The sequence below is a fragment of the Manis pentadactyla genome, chromosome 5 (genome assembly GCF_030020395.1).
Source record: "Manis pentadactyla isolate mManPen7 chromosome 5, mManPen7.hap1, whole genome shotgun sequence".
In the NCBI taxonomy this organism is placed as follows: domain Eukaryota; kingdom Metazoa; phylum Chordata; class Mammalia; order Pholidota; family Manidae; genus Manis; species Manis pentadactyla.
Window position 1 is genome coordinate 172,778,795 of NC_080023.1, and position 23,403 is coordinate 172,802,197.

General features: G+C 51.5%; 1 protein-coding gene across 1 annotated transcript; it reads left to right on the forward strand.

The window, feature by feature from the left end:
* The first annotated feature begins 2,112 nt into the window (after positions 1 to 2,112).
* Positions 2,113 to 11,091, forward strand: TFAP2C (transcription factor AP-2 gamma). Its single transcript, XM_036901904.2, has 7 exons — positions 2,113 to 2,407; positions 3,984 to 4,469; positions 4,585 to 4,636; positions 5,888 to 6,104; positions 6,655 to 6,773; positions 8,474 to 8,618; positions 9,556 to 11,091. Exons 1-7 carry the CDS (start codon positions 2,360 to 2,362, stop codon positions 9,839 to 9,841), a joined length of 1,353 nt encoding a protein of 450 aa, XP_036757799.1. The 5' UTR covers positions 2,113 to 2,359; the 3' UTR covers positions 9,842 to 11,091.
* Positions 11,092 to 23,403: the final 12,312 nt, after the last annotated feature.

The following is a 23,403-nucleotide window of genomic DNA, read 5'->3' on the forward strand; positions in this document are numbered from 1 at the left end:
GCTTGAGCTCGTGCCCCCTGGAGGGGCAGCGCCGGGGTCCAGGGCGTTGCTTTGAGAACGAATGGCTTTTGCCGAGTTCCGAAGCCTCTGGGCCCTTGGGGTCCCGGAACGGAGGCATGCAGATCCTCAGGCCCCATCGGCTCCCTTTGCCTCCACTCCAGGGCTGGAAGGAATCTGTCCTTCCCGGGGGCTTTGGCGAGCGCTGCTGCTGGAAGGAAGGACAGCCAAGGCCTCGAGTGGGGGTTTGGCCCCTTTTCTGCCCACCTCTGGCCCCAACCTGCCCGGGGGTAAAGTTGCCGGCGCAGACATGAGAATTTGTTAGAATGCACCCTCAGCTGGGTGTTGGGAGTCAAACCCAGGTATAGAAGAGGCCCAGAGGGAAGGAGAGCCCTTGCATCAGCGATCTGGGAGTCGGGGGCGCTCGAAGGAGGCGCTGCAGCCTCCCTTTCGGGTGTGCTTGAGACCCCAAACTTCCCCGCCCTGGGCGCCAGCGTGCCGTCCGCGCGCGGTCTGATTCCTGCACTGCGCAGGTGCCGCAGGACCCCAGCCCCGAATACCAGAAGCGCTGCTTCTGCGGGTTTTTCCTTTACCCCCCAGGCCCCGAAGTTTTCTTAGCGAGGTGTCAGGGTCGCGTGTGCACCACCATCTTTGTACTTAGTGCAAAGCCCCGCAGACAGGCCTGCAAAGCCCCCGGTGGTTTCACTTCTAGGGTTTGTTCTCACATCTGATCAGAATATCACCTCGGATGTGTCTACTCCAAGGCGAGGGAGACCGTTTCACTTGGAGGACGACTATTTTTATTTCAGTTATTTTATTTTAGGCCCATCTGGGTCTAAAGAAAAGCTAAAGCTCAAACAAAGCTGAGAAAGGAGCAGGAAGGTGGTGGATGCAGTTATTCCGTGGGGAGGAGCGTCCACTCCAGGCTGGGCACTGTACCGATAGATGTATTGATTATTGCAAAATCGGATTCGGGATCAAATCGAAATAGTTTCCTTCTCCGATTCCCTCAGAATATTTAAGTTCAGCTCCCGGAGCCAGTTGGGTCGTACCAACAAAATTCGCCCTTGAGAGTTAGCAACTTTACTTTTGCAGTGAAAAAGGTCATTTAGAGTAATTGGACCAATTGATTTCGTTTCTTTAAAATTGCGCCTTGCTTTCAAGTTTGGGTGTCAAATACATTTTGGGGGGAGAGGTGGCATTTATGTGGAAGTTTCGTTTTCTGCCTCCATCTGCAAAACGGGGTATGCCCCTCTCCAGTGGGGACCCCTCCCCGGCCCCTCCTCTTCCACCTTCTTCCTTCCCCAAACCGCGGTGCTTGGGTTGTATTTGGCCCCTCACGTCTTCCCGGGTGAGTTGAGGCTTCCGACCGGCCCATCAGAGGCAGCTGCCGAGCCAGGGCTGGGGAGGGCCGGGCAGATCTGGTCGAGGGTGCGCGGGTGCCCCCCAAACGCGGCCGGCCGCGGAGATGCAGCTTCGGGCGGTGGCAGCGAGAGGCCGCTGGCCGAGGCTCAGGGACTGGCGGAGGCCTGCCCGCCCTGTGGAGCCTGGGGCAGCCTCCCCAGGAGCCTTCCCTCCGCCACCCTCGGCGGAATGGGGTGGCGCTGAGCGCACGCGGGGCGGGGCGGGGGGGCGTCTTTCCGAGGGATTGGGGTTTCAGCGTAAGTCTCCGTGGAGCGGGTGGGGTGGGACTTTTAGGAGACGGGGGACACCAGCTGTTGATAAACTCCGGAACGCGGGGGTCTCTAACTCCACGTGACTATGTCTTTTGGCGGTGAAGGGGGGGCGCTCTAGGCGAAAGAGGGGGCTCTTAGGTATTTGGATTCCGCAGCCAACTTTGCCAGTCTCTGGTGTGTCCATGGTGTGGGGGTGATTGATGGAAGGAAGACACGCCAGGAAACCCCGGCCTCGCAGGTCCGCGGCTGTCAGAGAAGTGCCGCCCACGCGGCTTGACTGCTGGTCCCCCGAAGCGTGGGACTCCGCGCGGCGCCCGGCCGGGGCGCGGGGCGGAGCTAGGCTGGGACTGGCTGGGGGCCGCCCCGCCCGGCGCCTGGGCCTTCGCGCCGGCCCCCAGGGAGGAGTTATGGTAATTTCCTCATTAAGGCGCTCGGGTCCCCCGGCTATCGCTGGGACTCACGGCGCGGGCGCGGCTACCCAGGTTTCCGGCAGCGGCTTCAACACTCGCCGCAGCAGCATCTACGCTCGCGGAGCCGCTGATGCGCGTCCAGTGATCCGAACAGCGAGGCCCGCGCCCGGCGGCTGCAGACTCCTGGCCACCGTGACCCCGATTTTGGATTTACCGCTCGGGGGGTGGGGGGAACCTGGATTTAACTGGCGATTGTTTTGGGGGACGTCCGACGCCATGTTGTGGAAAATAACCGATAATGTCAAGTATGAAGAGGACTGCGAGGTGAGCTGGGCGCAGGGGCGCAGCCCGGCCCCGCCCGAATACAGTCCGGGAGGCGGGGGCCACTGCACCGAGGTCGGGGTTGAGGGCGCAGGAGCAGCCAGCAGGCACCCGCCGCTGCCCCTCGATGGGACGGGGTCCACTTTTCCGGACACCTTCAGGTCCGTTTTTCCGGGGGCCCCCCTTCCTGTATCGGGCCTTTTCCTAAATGTCCAGCTTCGGGAAGAGGGCCTGGAAAGAGAATGGCAGATCCCACCCACAAAGCTTACCGGTTGGTTTCATGCGAAGGAAAACAGACCTTCCCGTTTTCTCGGAAGAGCGCCCCGTCTACAATACTTAGACGCGGCTCTTACGCACGAAGTCTCCGTCCAAAGGGGTCAGACGAGGCGACCTGCCGGCGACACCTTTTCGGAGTGTCTCCTCCGGCGGGCTTGTCACCTTCCCTGCTGCCTCCTCGGGGAGACAAGAAAACAGCATAAGTTTGGCTTTCAAGAGAAGTGGGGGCTGGGGAGTGTTGTGGGGGGGCCCTGAGGCCAGATGGGGCCGTAAGCGCTCGGGAGTGCTCCAGCCTGTTGGACAGGTTGGGCTAGAGTTCCGGAGAGTGGGAGGGAGGGAGGCAGCGAGCGGGAAGAGGAAGACGCGGGCGGCGGGAGGCGCGCGCCAGGGCGCTGGGTGAGGGGCGCCTGGGCTGGGGGCGGGGGACGCGGGAGCGCCCGGCGCCCGTGGGACCTCAAGGGGCTACCCTTGTTTGTGGTCTCGGACATTTCCACTAGGGGGCGACGGTGCCATGTTTCTTCTGTTTCGCCGCTACCCGTGACCCCGGGAACACATGGAGACACGTCCTTTAAGGACCGCCGTGGGGCGAGGGGACGTGCGCAGCCAAGGTTGCCCAGTTTTGGGGTTCCGACCTTCTTTTGTGCCCCGATTTGTGGGGACACTGACCGTGGCCGGGCATGTGTCACTTTTTGTCCGCACTTGGTCGAAACCCCCCAGTAAGGGTAGCCCCGGCTGCGGGGCTTGCTCTCTGGAGTCCTGCGGGCAGCCCTGGGTGGCAGGCCCTGTTCGGGAGTGCCGCCCGGAGGTCTTTGTCCCGAGGGCGTGGAAGGGCGAGCCCTGGGGCGGGGGAGTTCCGCGCCTTGCGGTTTATCAGCGCGGGCCGCTTCCCCCACCTTCCCTTGTCCGGGACGCCGACATGTGCGGGCTGATGAGCCAGCGCGCGCTGCACCGTGCGCACCGCGTGCCCGTTTCCTCCCCGGGCCAGGGTCTCGGCTCCGGCCTCCCCTGGCTCGAGGACTGGGGTTCGGACTTGGCGCCTCATAACGCCTTGGGCGTCGGGGCGCCCAGACCTTCGCCGCCGGGCTTTGCGGTCGCGTCCCCCCAGGTTTCTGCTCCGCTCCGATTTACAACGAACCCCCCGGGGCACATTGCCTTTGGGCGTCCTCCGGCCCGAAGGCGGCCCCCGCGGGTCGGTCCGGACGGGTGCGGCGGGTCCTCGGAGGCGGTCGGCTCTCCCCGCGGCTGCGGCCAGTTCGCGGGAGTAGGGTTTCGTATTAACCGGGTCTCCGTCTCTCCCTCCCAGGACCGTCACGACGCCAGCAGCAATGGGAACCCACGCCTCCCCCACCTCTCCTCGGCGGGGCAGCACCTCTACAGCCCCGCGCCGCCGCTCTCGCACACTGGAGTCGCCGAATACCAGCCACCCCCCTACTTCCCGCCTCCCTACCAGCAGCTGGCTTACTCGCAGTCCGCCGACCCCTACTCGCATCTGGGAGAAGCGTACGCCGCTGCCATCAACCCCCTGCACCAGCCGGCGCCCACCGTCGGCCAGCAGCAGGCCTGGCCGGGCCGCCAAGGCCAGGAGGGCGCCGGCCTGCCCGCACACCACGGGCGCCCGGCCGGCCTGCTACCCCACCTCTCCGGGCTGGATGGTGGCTCCGTGAGCGCCCGCAGGGATGCCTACCGTCGCTCCGACCTGCTTCTGCCCCACGCGCACGCTCTGGACGCCGCGGGCCTGGCCGAAAACCTGGGGCTCCACGATATGGCGCACCAGATGGAGGAGGTGCAGGTGAGCGGCGCCTGGGCGCTGGCCGCCCCCTGATGGACCACTTCGCCCCACAGCCTCTCAGCTATCCTAGCCTAGCTCCCTCAACTTAAAGCACATTTTGTCGTTTCTCCTCCAGAACGTCGACGACCAGCACTTGCTTCTGCACGATCAGACTGTCATTCGCAAAGGTAGGTAGTGAGTAAAGACCTTTCCCCCTCTACGACCACCCACTGTACCATTTCTTAGCGGGCTGGGAAGGTGATAGGGGACCTAAGGGCAACGTGAATAGTAACTTCGGTGGGGACATTCGGTGACCCGACTTGGGACTTGGTTGCTGGAAGGCACCGTCGGGGACTTGAGGGGAGGGGAGGTTTTAGGAGTGAAGAAGAGGGGATTTCTTTCCATCCTAAATGAAAAAGGATGCTGATAGGAATCTTAGGAGTTAGCACTTAGTCTCCAAGTTTGTTACTCCATAGATTTCTCTTGGGGAACGTTAGTCCTTGAATTAGAGGGTATTTTTGCAATGTTAAAGTTTTCCAGAGTTAGCGCTGTGGCTTAATTTGGGGGAAAAAAAACACCAGACACCTTAGTTGGGTGGTTGGTTCTGTGACCAATTTTAGTTGTTGAATGGGTTGATGAGATTGTATTTCTGACTTCAAATACTAATGTGGTAAGGCTCCTTTATTCTGACCTGAAAGAAGGTTTTGGAACAGTTTGGCCTACCAGATGCAGAGAGCCTTTAAGATCAGGCTGGGGTGAACTGTCAGAGGCTGGGTTTAAATAGGATAAGAAGGAGGGGATTGAGAAAATTGGATTATTTGGTGAGTGAATGGCTCATGAAATTAAGCTGGGTAGTGATGGGATTACCAGCCTGGTTTTTTGGGAAATGGACTCAGCCTAAGTTAAAGGTAGTTACTGTGTCGAAATTAAACTGCCTAAAATCAACTGGGTTTTGAACCAAATCTCAGAAAACAAACCATCTCCCAGTATACTTGTAACAAAGCAATTTGCCTGTAGTTTTTAGTTCACTGTGAATAGTTGGCCTGAAAAGTTTTCCACAAAGGGTCTGAATGTGTCCTGTGATTGTGGCCATTCGTTGAGTGAGGGGAAAAAAAAAAAATCACTGATTATTTAGTATTGAAGCAGTCTTCTGAAAACAAATGTTCTAATTAAACAGAGTTTAACAGTGGCCAGGAAATGAAAACCCTCCATGCTTGGGATTCTTGACTAATTAACTTCCTAAGGTGTTAACTTGTGAATTTCATATTTGATTATCTTTGAAGACTATAGCTTTAAAAAAATTCTGTTTGCCATTGGTAGTTTAACACGCAACTTTTCTGTTCTAAGAGCTCTTTAGCTTTTGTTAGTGCTTTGAAAAGGACTCTTTTCCTAGGCGCAGTTCCTCTGGACTGACTGCCGCTTCTGATCTTTATTCACAGGTCCCATTTCAATGACCAAGAATCCATTGAGTCTCCCTTGTCAGAAGGAGCTGGTGGGTGCCGTGATGAACCCCAGCGAAGTGTTCTGCTCCGTCCCTGGAAGATTGTCTCTCCTCAGCTCCACATCTAAATACAAAGTGACAGTTGCTGAAGTCCAGAGGCGACTGTCCCCGCCTGAATGCTTAAATGCTTCCTTACTGGGAGGTGTTCTCAGAAGGTACATGGTGGGGGGACACATTCTGAGCACCATGGTTGGGTGGTTGAAGGCGAATAATATAAAAGGATCAAGGAGGTATTTTTAACATTTCTGTAAGTTTTATACTTAACACTGAATTCTAATTGGCTCCGAGTTTTAGTATGTTCTCTTGTAGAAAGTGCCAGATGTAGAAGGAAGTGCTAAAACAGTGCTAACAAATTATCATTTTATTCCACGTATGAAGTGGTGTTACCTGCATTAAGGAAAGAAGAGCTCCATGGGTATTGTTTCCCCAGGGTGTATTTTGGGGGCTGCTGCAGTTATTAAAAGTATTTATCTGTTCCAGTACAATTTGAAATGCTTTGTGATTTAAAAAAAAAAAATGTTGGCAACGCTAAGAAAGATTTTTGAATTTTACAGGGATTACTTAAGCCAGGAGTCCCTGTGTTTATGGCTCGATCCACATAATGTAAATAGGCTTTGACAATTTCCAGTTTTGATCGTAGCCCTGTAGGAATTTAGAATTGTAAAGTTTCTTGAGAATAGACACAGTTAACTTTCTTTTACGCAGAGCCAAATCTAAAAATGGAGGCCGGTCCTTGCGGGAGAAGTTGGACAAGATTGGGTTGAATCTTCCAGCCGGGAGACGGAAAGCTGCTCATGTGACCCTCCTGACTTCCCTGGTAGAAGGTCAGTGAAGCTTTGTGTTTTCCTGTGTTTTTAGTATGGGGTATGTTGTGTTCTGAATGGTTTTCTAAAGAAAAGCATAAGAATAGCTCTTAACTTGGTCACAAGTACAGACCAAGGTGGTTTTACCATAAGTTATTTACAATGAATCACACTAATTTTGTCCAATAAGTCAATACTTAAATATGTGACAGCCTAAGTATCCTGTTCTGGGTTCCTCAGAAAATCGTTAAAAAGAAATTGGATTTCCTAACTTAAGACATCACTATATGGCATTGCCATTTCCTGTCATAAATGAACCAGTTTTTGAAAGATGCAATTCATTAATTGAGCACTGGTTCACTTTAATAAAGCTGGTTATTTATTGATGAGTAGGAGCCCTGTTTCTGGTTTATGTAGCTGTGGAATATTCGGATTGTGATCCAAAAAAGGGAGGAGTTGGGTAAGCCCAGATTCCCAGTCCTAAAAGAATAGACTGAATTTCAGTATCCTGAGTGGCCCTGCACCCCCAACTTGGAAAGTAGCCAAGAACACAGTATAGAGTTTCAAAATAAAAGGGGACCAGGGAAAAGTTGATAGCTTTTAAAAAGCAAAAACAAACTCATTTTTGCTGCACACACTGGAGACTCATCCTGAAGGCTGGAGAAACTCTGCTGCCCAGCCTAATCAGCAGGGTGCTGGGCTCTGGCTGAGGGCTGGGGGGAGCCCATGAGGGGTGGTCTGCTGTAGCCAGGCATTCTTTTGAACACTTTCTTTCCCTGGCCTGATGGTGCTTCTGCGGTGCTGAAAGAGACTTGGCAGAGCCCTGCTCTACCTTTTTATGAGTGTCGTGGAGGTCAGGGCAAGGAGAAAGGAGCTGCCTGTTAGCTGCCTGCAGGGGAGCAGCTGTCCTGCATGGAGAAGAGTGGGTTCTGCGTGCGTGGCGCATCAATGTGGCTCTGCTGGGTTTACTTACTAGCTAGGCAGGGGTGCTTGGATAAAAAAGTGTATGCCAGAACAATGGTTCTCAGATTCTGAGTTAAGGGCTGGTGGGCAGGTTGGGGGTACCACCATCTGGGTTTTGGGGAAAAAAAACTACCAGCTCTGCACCAAGGAGCCAGGACTGCCACCTCTAGAGGAGGGGACTCCCGTAGGTTTTTCCCTCTGCTCCCCAATAACTTGGACAAAGTGGGCGGGTAGTCCAAGTTGGTAGTTGGTACTCTTAACATTCCTAATAGGAGATGCACACTCCTGCCTTCCCTTCTTAAAGAAACATCCAGAGACTAGAGACTTGCCCCTTTCAGGAACAGGGCGTCCTAGCTTAAAGAGAGAAAGTTCAGAGTCAGACTTCCATAGTTCCATAAAAAGAAACGGCCTCTTTGCCAAACATGCTCACCTCCTTTAAATCTACCTAGTGTAGCTATTTTATTATCAAGAGAAAGCATGGGTGTGGCTCAGAATAATCTGTTAAAGTACAGTCACCAATTTCAGGGTCGTCTTTGTTCTCACACCATCGGATTTCAGCCTCCGTTTCTGGGGGAGTACCTACTGAAAGTACCCCGGAAGTTTGCTTCTCCACTGTGCTGTTTGCCCTGTGTAGGATTTCATTTTAGAGTGCAGAGTGGACTGGTAGACGATTAGGGCTTGGGAAAGAGGAAGAGGATGGTTTGCTAACGGTGGACACAGCCGTCCTAAAGCCTGTTGCCATTTGCTGATTATCCTAGGTGAGGCTGTTCATCTGGCGCGGGACTTTGCCTATGTTTGTGAGGCAGAATTTCCTAGTAAACCGGTGGCTGAATATTTAACCAGACCTCACCTGGGAGGACGGAATGAGATAGCAACTAGGAAGAACATGCTGCTGGCTGCACAGTGAGTATCCAGACTTGAATCTGATGATTAATGGATGCATTGACCTTGATGATGGGCCAATCCAGGCCCTGATACTCAAGAAATAAGTGCTCCTTCAGTGCAGAGCAAAAGAAATCAGCCAGGGGGCTTCTGCTTGAATAGCAAATGCACTAACTTCGGGTATGATTTAGAAGAGGTAGGTTAAAATGAATGTATTATTGCTCGGTAATTCAGCTCAGTAGTTATACCACCCTTTCATTACTGTGTTTGCATATCTTACATAAATGTGTTGAAAATAATGTTTTGTCGAATCCAGTGAAGATTATGTGCCGCCTTTATTTTAATAACAAGACTCTTTCACTGTTACTGTTTTGTGATGTAATCACATTAGATTTGTAGGAGACGTGCAAATTACATGTCCCGAAAACGACTTAAGGCCACTGCGCTGTTTCTCATAGAGACCAACAATAAATTGACTTTAAAATCATGGTAAATGAAGCGAACCAGTCAGATCGGGAAATGGGGCAAATGGGAGTACAGTGAGCTGTGTAAAAAGAGTGGGTTTCAGGGAAAGGCATGATTCTCTGGGCTCTGGACAGAATCGGTTTGTTGGAACCCACATGCACCAAATCCGGAGTTATCCCTCCCCCTCTGGGGCTGGAATCCTGACCCCACCTCTTTTACCAGTCCTCCTGATGTGACCTTGACCAGTCGATGGGATTAAGCCTCTTACCTATTTGTAGTGGGGATTAAGTAAAATGGTGCTTGAAGGAGAGTCTCTGTGCAGGGCCCAGCACCTGATAATAGGTGCTAAGTGCAATGATCGGCTATTCCTTTAAGGCTAACGTGGCTTCTGCCAAAAGCTGTGATTGCCATATAGGTGTCGGGGTAGTTTGTCTTTTACTCTTCCCGTCCAGCAAGATGAAGCTCACAGGTGTGTGTTGACTCTTCTTCATAGGCAAGTTTGTAAAGAATTCACAGACCTTCTCAATCAAGACCGAACCCCCAACGGGAACAACCGGCCCACCCCAGTCTTGGAGACGAACATACAGAACTGCTTGTCCCATTTCAGCCTGATTACACACGGCTTCGGCAGCCAGGCCATCTGTGCCGCCGTGTCCGCTGTGCAGAACTACATAAAAGAAGCCCTGATAGTCATAGACAAATCCTATATGAATCCTGGAGACCAAAGTCCGGCTGATTCTAGCAAAACCCTGGAGAAAATGGAGAAGCACAGGAAATAAAACCGGGGGCGGATAAGGGCTGAAGAAGTCTTGAAGGAAAAGCTTCCAAAATCGTTCTCAACCCAGACAGACAGGAAACCCCTCTTGTCTGAGGGACAGAGTTTGATACCCACCTTCCCATTAAAAAAGGCCTCAGTTAATATCCGGATGTTTATGTGCCCTTCTGGACTCCTTTAGTATTATTTCTCTAGCGCTGAAGTGTCTCCCTTAACTCTGGACCAAGTTATCAGAAGGTGACAAGTACTGGTTCTTTATTAAGCGTATATATTTTTTTAATCCCATTCTTTGTTCTCTGAAAGTGGTGCTACAAGTTTTAGAATATTTTAAATAAATTCCCTGGGCTAACAAAAAACCCAATACGTAGTTGTTGAAATATCAAATTGATGTGATTCAGATCAACAGTGTTAAGGCAGTGGCTGGCTTTTATGTTCACTAAATATTTAAACTATTTATCTAGCTTCTTCAGATACCAAATCCTACGTATGGTAGGAGGCAGAGATTCTGCTTAGCAACTAGTTAATAGGTGGTATTTGACACCCTTTAAACCCCTTGTTCAAAGGGGGCCTTTGGGTTTTATGAAACTTGTAGAAACAAAGCCTGCTGACGATTTTAAGGTTTTTTTTCCTTCCTCTTTTTTTTTTTTTTTTAAAGAAAAACAATGAGCGTTAACTCTTCAAATGGGAGACTTTTTGAAATGACACCTTCCTTTGAGGTACTGAAGCTTTATATGTATATTTATTTCACATCTTGGTTTTGAGTAAACTTGAAGAGGACAGGCAATGGAGTGTTTTTTTGCTGCCTGTCATCCCCAAGTCACCTAGGAGGCTCTGTTTTGAGAAACTGCGTTGAGTGTACAGATTTTATTTATGCATAATTTAATGGGGTCTGTAAATATGGGTGCGCTTCTTAAGACCTTTTGAGAAATGGGATTTGATTTTAATAATAACTTTCAAAGGTGATGGGGTAATCTAAAACACATCTTTAGGTTTTATTTGTGTGTACACAGGGTATTAAGATTTAGGAGGTTGCTGGGCTCTGTTTCTGATGTGGATGATTCTATTTCACTGAAGCTCTGTTCACAAAGCAATAACTTTGTGTCTCGTTCCTGTGGGGTGAATCCAAAGCTGAGTGTGTGGTACGGTGTGTGTGAGTGAAACGGAGGTTTGGAATTGAGCTCCATGCCTGTAAACTGTTTGCAAACAATGGTCGTGTATATGATACCTGTATAATAAAACATACTCTCCGTAGAAGCCGTGAAAGTTGGGTTATAACATGATTTTTTTTGCCTCGAAGATGAGCGGAGTTGTGGCAGAACTGATTTATGGTTTGACTGTGGTTTAGCTAGCAAGGCTGGATAGGAAGGTTGTGTCTGGGGGGATCTGAAGTTTCATTCTGTCCTTTTTTGCATGACTGCCTGACTGCTTCAGGTTGTTAATGGTGGCCCTCAGCTTGGTGTGGTGCCCTCCCTGCCACCCAGGGGCATTGGGAAGCATGTGAGGGATGATTTGTTGACTGTAAGCAAGAAAGTCAACAGTTTTGGACTAATGCCTCTTGTGTAAGGCTGCCCTGTTGAGAAGCTACGCAGCAGTAGTTGTCTAATTATACATGGCTTAAACATTTTGAGAAATTAATCCATCTCTGGAAACACGATACTACACAGCTATCTAGGCGTTCTAATTCTTGTCTGCCAGGTCAATCAGAGGTTGGGTCTCTGGGTTCTACCGGGGAGCAGAGGGCTCTGGCAGGGCTGTGTGCTGGATGTTCCTGAGGCTCTTGGATGCCCAGCGCAGGTTCTGGGTTTCGAGTTGAAGTGGCCTGGCTTATCCTCCAGGAAGTGATATGTTTATAGCTTGGCACGAGTGCCTGGGCTTCAAAGGGAGTGGGTGCAAAAGGGTTTTCCACGTTGGATAAGGCCGTTGCTTCAACTTCAGTCTCATAATCCTTAATTCATAACTCTACCAAATGCTCAGCAATTCCTGACTTAATGTTGGCATTGGATGCTATTAAGTAATTTAAACTCTGCCAACCTAATACTTTGCGCTTGGCAGCTTGTCCTTGGCCACTGAACACTCCCATTAAGTTGGATTTATCTGGCTGACATGTCAAGATTACGATTGGTTTGCTTTAGAGCAGTGAAAAGAGGTCTTAGGCTGGCAGTTATTTCTCAATCAAGATGAGAGACACTGGGTGTTAAAAGGAAGTTGCGGGGGCAAGGGGCTGAAGGAAAAGGACTATCTCTTATCAGCATCCTAACTTGCTTTTGGACTAGAGTCTGGCTTTTAGGAGCTGTGCCCAATTGCAGTGCAGACAATGTTCTGGAAACGCCCCAAAGTCAACCAAGGATTGAAGTGAGTCACAGGCAAGGTTTATGCCTGGCTCCCCGCTCAATTCTCCTTTATCCTCATTCCCACTGAAGTCCCCGGATTGGCCGCTGGGCTCCCTAGGTCCAGTGCACAATACCTGGTTTTTCTTAACAAAGTCTCTGAGCTGATACCATGCAGAACAGCCAAGTCCTCTCGAGAAGTCAGAGGTCCCTATGGAAACGCTGGCGGCCTCAGCTTTCCATCACACTCTTGATTTGTGAGAAGGGTGCACTGCCCTTTGAACTCTCCCAATTCCAGGGCCCCAGCCTGCTCCGCATGGGCCAAGGTGGTTTTGTGTGCAGGCCCCCCTCCCCCCAAACCCAGTTGTGAGGATTGTACTTCTCTTCCTTCTCCCTCCACCCTGGCTCTTGACAGACCGGGCTTTTTATGAAGGCACACGCCGCTCAAGTCTTTGCCCTCTGGAAGAAGAAACAGATGCGCCTCCCGCCCCCCACCCCCACCCCCGTGGTTGCACTGAAGGAAAACCTATCGTCGTCTGGAGGCCTCTACTGTTCCATTCCTGAAACGGACTCTTCAGGGCTGCCCAGCCAGGCACCTGGCACCTTGGCAATGCCCTCCTGCGTCCAGAAGGCATGCTTGGGGGTCTATGGAAGGTCAGGCGGTGTTTATAATCACACTTCCTGGTTGTGTTCTCATCCATGTGTGCACAATTTAAGTTGTGGGTTAGGAGAGGGAAGGATAAGTCTGTTTCTCATTTGAAACGTTCTATAACAATGGCCACGGTTCTTTTGTCTTTGGGGGTCTAGTGTGAGGGTAAGCTCTTGAGACCTAGATTTTCTGTATTTGAATGTTAAACAGAACAAGATAAGGTCATGGATGGGTGAGAATAGGAAACTCAGGGCTTGGCAGTGGTGGGGATTCTGGGGCCCTTTTTGTCTGTTTCCTGAGGGGAGACATTGATCACCAGTGGCTGTGAATTCCTGGAGAGGTTATTGTTATCCATGCAGACGTCTGAGTATTTCTTCAGCCCTCTTGCTGGGGATTGCTATGGGGTGGAAATTCGCCTTCTTTTAGACACAGGTGGAGAATCTTAGAAGTAGCTTCCTTTGGTCACGAAGCAAAGAGCAGTCTGAGGTGCCTTTTAATGTTTCCCAGGAGAGAGGGAGCTTTCTGTTGTCCCTGGCACGGCTGTGACCATTAGTAAATGTCTTCTCTAGCCACCTGAGCTCCTTGGGTGGTGAGGGTTTCCCCCTTAGTCAGAGATAAAGAGCTTGCTTTCGAATTTCAGTGCTGCAATGCTAGGAGGGTTCTTCAGGGATAGCTGTTGCTCCTTGATTGACGTAATTGTTGACCGACTTTTCTCAGATCTCGGCTACCCTGGATTTCTTTTCCATTGAGTTCTTCCCCCTTTTGCTTCTCTAAAATCCGCAGGATACACTGTTGGGAGGCTTGGTGACACTGGCAGCCGTCAGCCTCTGACCTTTTCCTGCTTTGGGCATCCCAGGTTGCCGTCCTGCCCAGGTCCACTGACACAAGGTGGATCACACCTTGAGAGTCTTTGTCCATTATTAACATGGGACAGTCTTTGGTAGAAACAAAACTGAACCCTATGATTTGAAATAATTTACTATTACATTGGAGTCCACTGTTCCGTGGAATGCTCAGTTATTTCTGGCAACTTCATGAACACGAATTTCCCTTTCTCTTTCAGGTGACATCTTGATGGGGAAGGTGGGTAGAAAGAAGTGTTGAGTAATTCCAGGGACAGTTTTGTGAAGAAGGTTTGCAAGGTCAAGTCTTGGTGTGTGGCTTCTTATTTTTTCATGACACATGGAGTATTCGTTGTGGCTTCTTATCATATTCCAGGGAAAGATCTTAGTCTTTGGGACTGGCCGTCGCCGGTGAAAGGGTGAGCTGGGTGGGTTAAATGGGGTGTCTTGGCACCTGGTCCTTGCTGAGGCTCTGTGACTTCACAGGTGTTGGGGTTGAAAGGTCTCCCCTGGAAAAGTATGTGTGAGTCCTAACAGAATGTGGCCTTATTAAGATGCTCTCATGAAATAGAGTGAGCCTTAAGCCAGTATGATTTATGAAGGAAGGGGGACAGACAGGAGGGGAGATGGCCGTGCAGCCACCAGCCGAGGAACACCAGGTCTGTGGACCACCACCAGACGCTGGAAGAGGAAGGAAGGATTCTCCCCTGCAGATGGCGGAGGGCTCGTAGCCCTGCTGACACCTTGATTTTGGATTTCTAGCCTCCAGAACTGTAAGACAATAAATCTATTGTTCGAAGTTGCCTGTCTGTGGCGCTTTGTTATGGCAGCCCCAGGAGCCTAGTGCAGTAAGGACTCTTCCCTGTGTGATCTCCCCGTTGATTTTCTTGTGGGTTCCTTCCTAAACGTGGGGTGTCCCATCTCCACACGAAGGATGAGAAAGCCGCCTCTGTGGTCTTCCCACCATGTTAGGTTCATGGCACAGCGTGGAGGTGCTTCACTGTTAAGTGAAATAAGATTTCCCTGCTTGTTTCTTAACTACTAAGCTGATGTGCGGGAAACGGTTGCACATCTGCTATCTGATAGCAGTGACCTGATCCTTCAGCTTCTTGGGGAGAAGTTGCCCCAGCATCTCTGTCCAGAGCAAATCCTAAACTCCCAGACGCCTTTGCCTTCTCCCTTCTACTTGTTCTAGTTGACTGGGCACCTCTGGGTATCCCCACACTGGCCCCCAAGAGCTGTGGCTCTTGCTCATCAGAAGCATTTGGAAGGATTAAACACCAGTGCCCTTCTACTACCTTTGAATCAGAAACTCTGGGTCTAGGATTCAGGAATCTACTTTATTAAAAACAAACTTCTCTTGGTGATTTTGATGGTGAGCTGAGTTTAGGAACCACAGCCTTCCAGTGTCCTCTAGCTCCAAAACTTTATTGTCACATCCCTCTACAGAGGGGCCGTGACTTGCTCTGTCCCCAGCATCTCCAGGTGGCAAGCTCCTGCTCTTGGGCTCCTGCACCAGTGATCAGAAAGCACTTGGGACACCAGTAGAGCCTGGGCCCAGGAAGGGAGGGCAGTGCCTTGCGGATCTCACCATGCACTAACTGGCTTGATGCCCAGCACAGGGCATTTGCTCAGCACCTGTGTTGAGTCCCAGGGCCGAGCTGGGCTAGAGTGGGGTCTCTGGGGTGATCCCTTCACTGGAACCACTCCATTGCTCTGGACCACATGGTCATGCAGAGCCAACCCACTGGAAGGAATTTTTACCCCCTTCCTTTTTGAGCTGAGCTGCACACGTGGAAGGAACCTTCCTTTGAGGGAAGATGTGTTGATGAGACCAAGAAAGCACCTCCTACCCACTGACCTTTCTCAGGGTTTGCAATCCATTTTGTTATGTTGGGGTTTTGACATCATTTTGGATACCAGGGATCAGTCCCTCTGGCCCTTACTCCCAGCTGAGTTGGAGTTGCTGTGAACCAACTTTCCCTTTGGAATCTGACAATGTGGTCTGAGTTTGGGATGGCTGAGAGCAGCTCCCGGGCAGGTAGGTCTCTGGGAGTCCAGACTAAGCCACTTCCTAGCTGTGTGGCCTTAGGCAAGTTTCTTTACTTCTCTGAGCCTCCTCTGCCTCATGTCCAAGCTGGGGATCTTAGCTGCCCTCCTGTGAGGATGTGGGGAAGACCAGTGAGCTGATGGACCCGGCACAGATCCTACCTGGTGCCTCGTGAGGCTCAGTGAAGAGCAGCTGCTGGCATTGTGAGCTCCATTGGCAGGAGGATTTGAAGGGTGTCAGGATTGCTGTGAGCCCCAAATGGCCCAGAGAAACTGCCACTGACATTGGTCTGGGAGCCTGCCTAGCTTACACCCAGCTGCCAACACTGCGCATCCCTGCTGGCCTCTGCCCTGGGTCAAGGGGTGGCACCAGCATTCCTTCTACCAGTAGCTGCAGTTGCCGATGCACCGGGGTCTGCATTAGCCTGCAGAGCACCCCCCCCACCCCACAAGATGACATGTTGGAACCCGTCATCTTACAGAAAACTCGGAGAGCTTGCATCAACTTAACAAGACCAAATTGATGCAGTTTGGGGATACTATAGGAGCTAAGGGTTTCAAATCTGGGACTTCGCTCCTAAGCATTCACTCATTTATTTCATCAAAAACACCCAGTAAGGGCCTGTTTGAAGTCAGCCAGTTTTCTATGCTGGGCACTTCAGTAGTAGACAAGTGTCCAAGACAGATGAAGCCCCTCAAAGCTTACTGCTCAGTAGGGAGGACAAACAGGGATCCCACACATACGTAAGGGGAGAAGCTCCCGGATGCCAAGTGATACAATGCAAATAAAACACAGACCAGGATAGACAGGGTGTGCTGGAGAAGCTGGCAGGCGGTCCCTTAGGTAGGTGCTCAGGGAAGGCTTCTCAGAAGGGGGCATTTCAGCCGAGCCTTGAATGATGGGAACGAGCCAGCTACATCTCAGAGATGCAGGGGCCAGAGTGGTAGCATAGAGGGAGAGCGGGGGCATGGGGGAGCCCCACGAGATGCAGTGGGGAAGCTGGAGTCGCTCCTGGGGTTTGCTGGCCAGAGGGAGGAGTTTGGGTTTGATTCCAATCGCAATGTGATTTAAAGCAAGGAAGAGATGAAATCTAACTTAGCTTTGAAATTGGTGATTCCTGGTGGTGCTAAGTCGGTGGGGCATGGAGGGAGGCGGGTATGGAGGATCTGAGTCATTCAAGGAGAGGCGGCGGGCGGGGCAGTGGAGGGAAGGGAGGGAGCTTGGGTTCCCACGTGTTTTACTGGCTGGAAGAGGGCACCTTTGGCACTTTCGTAGCAGCTGTAAACAACACAGAGTGGCTTCTGGAATTTGGCAGTTCCGGGTCCTGCTGACGGCAGAGGGAGGGTCTTTGGATTTATGTCAGTTGAATGGCAGCCAGCCTCTTAGACCAAACACTGCAGGAAGCCGGGGTGGGGGTTGATGAACCTCTTTCAGGATGGTGGGGATGACAAGCTGCCATGTCATTATTGTGGTCCCAGTCCCCAGTCCTCCTCCTCCTCATCCATGTCCCCTCAGGTGTATGCTGGTGATGGCCTGGTGGGTGGGGGACTCAAGTTTCAGCACACTTGCCCCAGTTGTTTTAATGAACCAGAAGGGGTGCAATTTTCCCCCAGATGACATTTGTGATGTCTGGAGCAATTGGTTGTCCCAACTGGGGGAAGAGAAAGTGCTACTGGAATCTAGTGTCGTGATGGAAAACACGCTACGGTGTACAGGACAGCCCCCTGCAACAGAATGATTTGGCCCCAAATAGCAGATGTCCAGAGGCCGATAAACACGGCGATAAACACAGAAAACATTCTGGAAGCATTACTCAAACCCTTAAGAGAATTTACTTCGGCATGGTGGATTATAGTCTCATTTTTCACCTGATATGATTCTATGTAGTCTACAAATTTTTAAAATCAAACGTGCATCACTTTCATAAATGAAAAGAGAACTGAACTTATGTTCCTACAAGTGAATACATGTTAAGTGAATGAACATTAACTAAGTGAATAAAGAAAACCTGTGCAAGGGTCCCGAGAGAGGAAAATCTCTACCAGCCCTCTGCCATTTCCTAACCCTGGATTCAGGCTTCTCACCTGGAGCGGGTGCATAAGGGGAAGGGGGCCGGGGAGTTGCCCGGCCCTGCCCCCTCCCCAGGCTCCATTCCCTCCTGTTTCCAGGGAACACTGATTTTTCTGCCAGCAGAGACATTGTTCCATTGCTGATGCTGTTAATATTCTTTTCCCACAAGACAGAAAAAATTCAGTGGTGGGAGGTACCGACCATTTAAGAAAATCTTTAGAAAGAGAATTTTCTCAACGGCTCCCTTTTACTTGTGTTCCCTATCCATCTATCCATCGTTGCTAAACTAGGTCTAGCCGATGACAGAGTGGATTAAAGTGTCACAGTTTCTTTTTTATTCTTGACAAAAGTAATACACGTTACCCACCTATGCACATCTTTGGGAGGCAGATGAGACCCCCCCCTAAGAGTTACTCTGGGCAGGGGCTGGGAGACTGGGACGGGGCCAGACTCTGGGGTGGCAGGGAGGCAGGTTGATCTTCCTCTCTGTCATGTTGTCCAGTTGGAGGATTTTAAGCTGAGTGTGGTCAAAACAAACGAAACCTGCTCCCAAACCTTAGAAAAATGCTTGGCTTAGTAAAAACACCAGAGACACACAAAAAATGCTTGCTATAGAACAAAGAACCTACAGAAGAAGAGAGACACACTTGCATTATGTTATTTAATTCCCAGTAAAGCCAATTCAGCCCATTTTACAGAGACCCCGGAGGCTCAGACAGACTGGGCCGCTGTTGCAGCTCCCCCAGGGAGGAAGTGTGGAGCCCGCTGCCACAGCTGGTCTGGCTGCCTCCGGGGACTCTGCTTCTGACCCAGGGCTACCATTTCCCTAAGCGGTAAGAACTTAAATTATTGAGCGCTCAGTATGTGCCAGCCACTGTTTTAGACACTCCCCACGTTACGTTTACTCTTCCCAACAACTGTACGCAGCAGGTATTAAAGCACCCATTTTACAGGTGGGGAGACCAAGACAGTGCTGCGCTGCCAGCTCGAAGTCCCTCACTTGGCAAACGGGATAGCCCAGACTGGAGCTCTGGCTCGTGGGAGCTGCTGCCTGTCCTGCAGGCGTGCGGGCCAGGGAAGCTTACTGCAGAGGACTGTGCCTCGGTTTCCTGGTCTGTAAGGGAGAGGCTCGAGGTAGAACTCCTCGGAGGGGCCAGTGCTCTGCCTCATGCAGAGGGCTTGGCTAGCGCCCTGTGCTAGGAGGTGCTCGGCACGAGTTAGTGTTTTACTCTTTTGGCCCAGGTGGAATGGCAAGCCCTGGTCAAAGAGCAAAATGGATGGAAGGAAGTGCAGGGAGGGAAAGAGAGGAGAAGGAGGCAGGAAGCCCCTCTCATGTCCTGCACCGGAGCAGGGGTGGTGGGCTCCTGCCAGCAGACCCAGGGGCCCTGCCCGCCTCCCGGAGACGCCGACTCAGCCCGCAGATCTCCTTTGCCACTGCGGCTGCCTTTCCCTGACCCCTGCGGCCTCGCCTGCTCACCTCCTTCTCAGCCCTAGTCACGCCTCCTCCTGGGGCCTTCCGCAGCCCAGGATGGCTGAGCGTTCTGCTCAGTACCCACCACACGCCTCCTCAGACTAGAGCAACCAGCTGTACAGTGTTGTATATATCCCCTCCCAGGTGCTGCTGTTGAGGAAGTCACTGTGGTCTGTTCATAGCCATATGCAGCTGGGCATCTGGCTCTTGGTAGATGTTCAGTAAATATCCAATAATGAATGAATAAATCGGTTTATACTGAAAGGTCAGGAATTGCTGAAGTAGTGAATCTCTGTGAAGGCAATTAAGACATTCTCCTACCATTCAGCCATCCATCCATCCATCCACCTACCCACCTACCTACCTACCTACCTATCCATCTATCCATGTATCCATCCATCCATGTATCCATCCATCCATGTATCCATCCATGTATCCATCCATCCATCCATTCATCCATCCATCCATCCATCCACCCACCTATCCACCTATCTGCTATTCACCCATCCATCCAACCATTCTTCTGTCCATCTATCCATCCACCATGCTAGGCTCTGGATATACATCAGTGAGCGAAAGCTGCCCTAGACCCTGCCTGGTGGAGCCCACAGCCTAGAGGGAAAGCAGCCGTCAGTTCATCAGCCGCACTATGTGTATTTAATGACCCACCTTGGTGTCCTCTGCACAGGGCAAGAGTGGGGAGTCAATGAAAATATTGTTGTGCCAATAGTTTGCACAACAGAAAAGCTATGAAGGGTGGTATTCCCAGCATTCAGCAGCAATGGGCAAACAGTTTTTCATTTTTATTTTTGGCCTGGGGCAGTGTTTCTGGCACCCATGAAACTGTGGCTGCTCAGCTTAAGGTTACATCCTTCAAAGACAAGCTCCTTGCTCTCAGGAGGCACTGGAAGGAGGAGACCTGCGAATAAACATGTCAGGGTGGTGGGCATCTATTATTATTAATATTAATTATTTTGTGTAAACTGGGCTCACAGGAGGACATGCAAAGGGCACAAGTGGTGTATGGAGATATCTCGGGTGTGTTTCACTTCCATTCCTGTCTCCTAGCCACCCGCTTCCCTGGCTAGAGAAAAGTCTCATTACCAATTAGGTGTGCATGGAAAGCTATTTTAGGCACATACACACAATTACATGTATTTCTTTTTTAACCCAATTTTGCACAAACAGTCTGGCACCTTGCTCTTTTCACCTGATGTATCACGTTGATGGTAACTTGTCAGTTCATATATAGAGCTGCTCGTTTTTGCAAGGTGTCCTTTGGCGTGTGACGTATGGATAATCATCCTTTCCCGATAGGGCTTAGGATGTTTCCAGGCGTCTGCTGTTGTAAACAAGGCTCCAGCGTGCATGCTGGCCCACAGGCTGTTCCACACCCGTGTGCACAGGTACATTCCTGGCAGCAGAACTGCACTTTCAGTTTGGGTAGGTCCTGCCATGTTGTCCCCATCAGGGCATCCCATCCACCCTGGGGTCTGCAGGAATGGGGCCACTCGGGGCTGTGGGACAGGGCTTTATGTGGGGTGTTCAGGGAGTCCCACTGAGGAGGTGACATCTGGGCTGATGGGAGAGAAGGAGCCAGCTGTGCAGAGCCAGGAGCTCTCTGGGCAGAAGGACCAGTGTGGCTGGGGGAGATGAGGCAGGAGAGAGGGCTGGAGCCAGACCCTCGGGCCTTCCAGGCCTTGGGCCCTGTTGCCACGGGAAGCTGCCGAGGGTTACAAGCAGGGAGGGATGTGATTGGGCTTACAGTTAAAAGTCACTTCATGTGGAAAATGGACCCCAGTGGGTCTGGGTGAAAGCCAGGAGCCCACATAGGAGAGCACGCAGGCTCCGAGGGAAAAGGTGCTGGTGGCCCCGCAGCTGGCAGGGCCGTGATGGGAAGCGCGGGGCCGACCTGGGGAGCATTTTGAAGGAAGGGCTGACAGCATCTGCAGATGAGTTGGATGGAGCTTGGGTGTAGGATTTGGGGAATTGGGAGGGATCGTGTAAAATTCTCAGTTGGGCTTCAGCAAAATTAATCAGGTTGAGAAAGACTCAATATATCAGCTTTGTGAGAGTAAGACCTGTAAAGTCAGTCACAGGGAAGAAAACCACGGAAGCTGCCCTCAGCTTCTATGACGTCACGCAGGCCCCCGTGGCCGGCTCTTTCCTGGAGGTGGCCCGTGTTGGGGCTCCGAGGCAGATGGGCTAGGGTGGCCTCAGTATTGGTTCTGAAGCCTGGTACATGAGGACCAGGAGCCGGAGGGATGGGCACACAGGCTGGGGCTAGGGTTGTCTGGCTCAGAGTTTCAAATTCCTCAAGCTTACTTGACCAGAGATGTTGGGGCGAGGTGAGCCCAAGTGCGGGGCCCATTCGAACTTCACTGACTGTCAATATTGAATTTTATTGAGTGTCAATATTGACTGGAAGGAACTTCAGAGATCATTGACTAAACTACTGATTGGGGAAAAAATTGCTTAAATGGTAAGTTGCTCTCATGCCCTTTAAAGAGTTGTTTAAAATAATTAAAATAACAACAGATATTGTTTACTGGGCACTTGCTGTGCAGCAGGACTTTATATCCATGATTTCATTCCAGCCTTCCAAATAAGCTTCCAGGGACACACTCTCTGTCCAGCCACTGCGGCTGAGGGCGGTGGCCGCAAGTCCCTTGGCTCACAGGGGCTCCCTAATGCTTCCCTGCGACTCCAGGAAATGAGTTGGAGCCTCCAAAGGCACTTGTGTCCCCAGTCTCCTGTTTGCAGCTGGCAAAGGCCAGCCCTGACCATCAGAGTGTCTGTGTGGCCAAGAGACAAAGTGAAGGGAAGTCGAAGATCTTGGAAGTGCAGTTCCAGGGCGCAGGGGGTGTCCGTGTCTCCACGGCTTTGATGACCCCACCTGCCGTTCTTAGAGCCTCTTGTCCTGTTCTCCTGACTCTCAAGGTTTTTCTCCGTTTTGTGTTTGAAGACGGTAACAAGAGTGTCCCTCTGATCACGGCTTACTGTCTCGCCAGGAACTCCCAGACATCACTCCACGAGGCACTGGGGTGCAGTATGCAAATTAATAGCACCCAGTGTGCAAATTAAGTAGCACCCTGCCCGAACAGCTCCCTCCCATGGACGGAAAAGAGAACCTAAACTGGGTCCCTCCGCACAACATTCTCACGCTGGGGCCTTCCCAGGCTGACCTTCAGGGGTCACAGTGTGAAAGCTCATGGTTTTAAAAACTTCTACACGTAAGGAGACTTTCCGGGTGATGGACGTTTGGTAGTGATCACGCACCGCCAAAGTTACCGAAAATCACAAAATTGTGTACTTGTAACGGGCGAATTTTGTGGTTCCGTGAGTTGAGCCTTAATAAAATTGTTTGAAAAACAGGAGACAAGGGAGGAAGACCAGCAATCCTGCGCCAGGTTCACGGAGGGTCTTGTTTTCCTCCGCAAATCACACTCAGGATGGAGAGCGCCGTCCAGCGCAGGTGGGCCGCAGGGGCCGCCGGGAGTCCTCCTGCCGACGGATGACCTCACGGTTTAGGGAGGTTCGGGCGGCGGGAGGCCCCGCCCACGTCGAGCCCCCGCCCACGTCACCCCGCAGCCGCGGCCCCGTCCGCCGCCCTCGGCAGCCCGTCCCTGTGGGATTGGTGGGCGGTGGTGGTGGTTTCTGAGGCAGGACAATTACATTAATTGAACCTTTCAAGAAACGGTCCCTGAAGAAAGGTAAGGAGACCTTAATTATGGGCCTGCCTGCCAATTAGGGTGAGATCCTGTCCATGAATCCAAATGTGTCTCATCAGACTGCTGCTGCTCCTGGGCTTTTAGCTTCCAGAACATTCACAAGGTGAAGTGGGTTCCCGAATTTATGGTAGAGGTGCCCCACTGCATCTAAATCTCTTTGGAAACCATTTGGCTGCTTTTCCTTTAAAAATGTCGGACTGATGTCAGAACAAGTTTCCAGCTCATGGTCTCCTGAAGGGACCCAGCTCCCTTCCTCCTGTGAACATTTTCAACAGGTTTCTAGGGGCGCCTCCTATATGCAAGCCCAGTAGAGGCAAAGGGCTGCTTCCCGGAGCCAGAGGGGCCCTCGGCCGCCTCGGTGGGGTTTAGAGCCCACAGCAGCCCCCACCCTCCCGCTGTCCCTCCGTGGTGTGCTCTGTGGCAAGA

Coding starts and splice junctions, on each gene's coding strand:
- TFAP2C (XM_036901904.2), top strand. CDS start 2,360: ATGTTGTGGAAAATAACCGATAATGTCAAGTATGAAGAGGACTGCGAG. Junction 4,637..5,887: donor TCAGACTGTCATTCGCAAAG/GTAGGTAGTGAG, acceptor CTTTATTCACAG/GTCCCATTTCAATGACCAAG. Junction 8,619..9,555: donor AACATGCTGCTGGCTGCACA/GTGAGTATCCAG, acceptor TCTTCTTCATAG/GCAAGTTTGTAAAGAATTCA.